The sequence below is a fragment of the Microtus ochrogaster genome, linkage group LG1, assembly GCF_000317375.1.
Source record: "Microtus ochrogaster isolate Prairie Vole_2 linkage group LG1, MicOch1.0, whole genome shotgun sequence".
Taxonomy (NCBI): domain Eukaryota; kingdom Metazoa; phylum Chordata; class Mammalia; order Rodentia; family Cricetidae; genus Microtus; species Microtus ochrogaster.
The window spans coordinates 24,167,887-24,170,712 of NC_022027.1; the positions used below are offsets into that span (position 1 = coordinate 24,167,887).

At 37.4% G+C, this 2,826-nt stretch overlaps 1 protein-coding gene across 1 annotated transcript in view; it reads left to right on the forward strand.

Moving 5' to 3' along the window:
* The window catches only part of Slc30a9 (solute carrier family 30 member 9), a 64,930-nt gene that overhangs the window by 23,895 nt on the left and 38,209 nt on the right, over nucleotides 1-2,826 (forward strand). Inside the window, exon 6 of the mRNA XM_026785244.1 lies at nucleotides 1,723-1,791. Within this exon, the coding sequence (XP_026641045.1) occupies nucleotides 1,723-1,791 (69 nt within the window). The remainder of the gene's footprint in view (nucleotides 1-1,722; nucleotides 1,792-2,826) is intronic.

Sequence of the window (2,826 nt, forward strand, 5' to 3'; positions counted from 1 at the left end):
TGGTAGACCAGGCTGGCCTCAAACTCACAGAGATCCACCTGCCTCTGCCTCCCGAGTGCTGGGATTACAGGCGTGCGCCACCACCGCCCGGCTTGCCTGTTTTTTTCAACTTAAATTATCCTGACTACCTTTTCCTTCTGGGCTTTTATCTTTCTCTATTTCTGTTTACCTTTTTTGACTTCTTTCTTTATGGCTTGCTGTGTAGCTGGGTAGCTGACCCCTGATGTGGTCCTCTCTTTGTTCTCTTGCTCTCCCCTTCTACACGTCTCCTTTGGTTTATTCTCTCTGCCTGCAGCCTATCCTTTCCTGCCTTGCTATTGGCTGTTCAACTCTGATAGACATCAGGTATTTTCAGTAGGCAAAGAATGACAGCTTCACGGAGTTAAACAAATGCATCATAAACAAAAGCAACATACCTTAAAATAATATTCCCCAACAAAGTATTTTTAATTTAATGCTGGGTTTGTTGAAAAGTAACATAGGTAAGAGCTGTGCTCCTGATAGCCGGGTAGTCTCTAGGGTTTGCACCTCATGGTTTGACTCTATTGCTCCAGCAAGTACCAGTTTTCACTGTGGGAATTGTTTAGAAAAAAAAAATTGGTTTTCCCTTGATAACTTTCTAAGCTGATGAGAGGAAGTGAAAAACACTTTTTGTAGTTTCTGGTAAACAACACTAGAAACACTTTGGATCTGATTTGATGATTACCATTATAAAAGTGGTAGTTACTGCTTCTACCACCACATTCATTCATTCAGCAAACATTTATCTGGTCCAACATGAGTAAGAAACTGTCTTTCAACTACAGACACAGTAAGACTCTCAAGGAACTGAGTTCAGTGGTTTAGAGCTTTGTGTTAGGGCACTGAAAGATTTGTTTTTACATGATTTATATAAATATATGCCAAAAGTAATGTATGTATTTATGACTAAAAAAGAATGCAGTTTGATTTCCCAGTACTCCAAATACAGAAATATAGAGTGATGTTTTCTTTCTTTTTCTATAATGTTTTCATTTTCCTTCCTAGAGATAACTGTTATTGATAGATACTCCTTTCAGAATATTTCCAATACATTTTAAAATTTACATACACACTTTAAAAAGATTTATGTCTTTGTGAGTGTATGCACATGTGTGTGCAGGTGCCCCCAGAATCCTGAAAAAGGCATTCAGTCCCTTGGTGTTGGAATTATTGGCACTTGTAAGCTGTCCAACATGGGAGGTAGTGCTGGGATCCACACTCTGATCCTCATGATTGAGCAGCGGGCTCTTCTAGCTGCTGTTGTACCTCTCCAGCAGCCTGTACACACATAATAGAAATGGGAAGGTACCCTGCATGTGCATAGATTTGTACATCTTGCTCTTCATAGATAACAGTGTAATCCTAGTTTTCCATATCTGTGGAAAGAAACTTCCTGAATATATTCCTTCAGATGAGGGTAATGGGCAGGGTCTCACAAAACCCAAGCTAGCCTCAAATTTGCTATGTAGCCAAGGAAGATTTTGAACTCCTGATTCTCTTGTTTCCACCCCTGAATGCTAGGATTGCAGGTGTGTGCTACACCTGGCATACTTGGTTCTGGATAGTGAACTTTTGTACATAGTAAGCAAGCACCCTACTTACTGAGCTACACCTTCAACCGTTTAGTACAGTCTTAAAAAGAATAGTTGTATTAATATAGACTGATTAGTAAGACAATATATGACCTAAACTTATCTTTTGATTCCTGTAGGACTGTTTAGAAACCAAAGAATATTAAGAGAATATGGTGATTTCTTGGGAAACACAAAGGTAAGGATATGTTTTTAATTATACTCACATGTCATTTGACAAACTAAATATAGTGTGAATTATGTATGATCATTGTAATGATATTTCATGAACTAGTGATTGGCTGTTTTGCTTTTCTGACCTTCAGAACCCCAATATCTGTTTCTATTTTATTAACTGTGCTACAGATTGTAATCCAAGAAATTCTAACAAGTCTTTGATCATAATCCAAGATTTTTCTTGAGAACATTGTAATTAGCTGAACTGATAGCTATTCATTTCTGTTTGTTTTCTTGGAATTAAAATTGTGACATGAGTTTCCTAGCATTCTTAAACATATATAGATAAAGGGGATTGTTTGCTTCCTTTTTAGAAGAATTTTCTGTCTTTCATGTCTATATCTCTCACATATATGCCTATACATACATATATGCACACATGCATACATACACACGTACATACATACATGCACACACGCAGAGACGTATGTATTTGTATAAAAGCTCCTTAATCACCTTTGTCATCTCTCCTACTCCTAGTTCGAGTCGGTATGGAGGCTGCCTGCTCTCAGCTTTTGACATGAAAGCATCCCTTGAAAGAGAAAATTACACAGCCAGTTTGATTGTTCTTTATTATGTGCTGTACACAGTCAGTGGAAACTTGTGTGGCTTCATTAATACACTCCTTCACTGTAAAGTAGCTTAGTGTATGCCTTTCCCTCTGTTCCCAAACTTCCTGCAGCCTTACCTTTTGCCTCTCTTCTACCAACCCTGCTTCATGTTTAACTGAAAAGCAAAACAGGTATACAAGTGTCTCCTGTCATAAACTGGTTCACTTTGTAATTTATTGACTTGGTATGGAATCATAAGCATATAGCCATTCTGTTTATAATTTCTATGTAGCATTCAGTCATACTCAATATTTTACTTAGTGCAAGACAGATCTAAGGATTTTGAACACATTTGAGGCAGCCTAGGTATGCTGTGGTTAGGTTAGATGGATTCAATGTATTTTTAATCTACAGTATTTTATTTTATTTTTGTTTTGTTTTGTTTT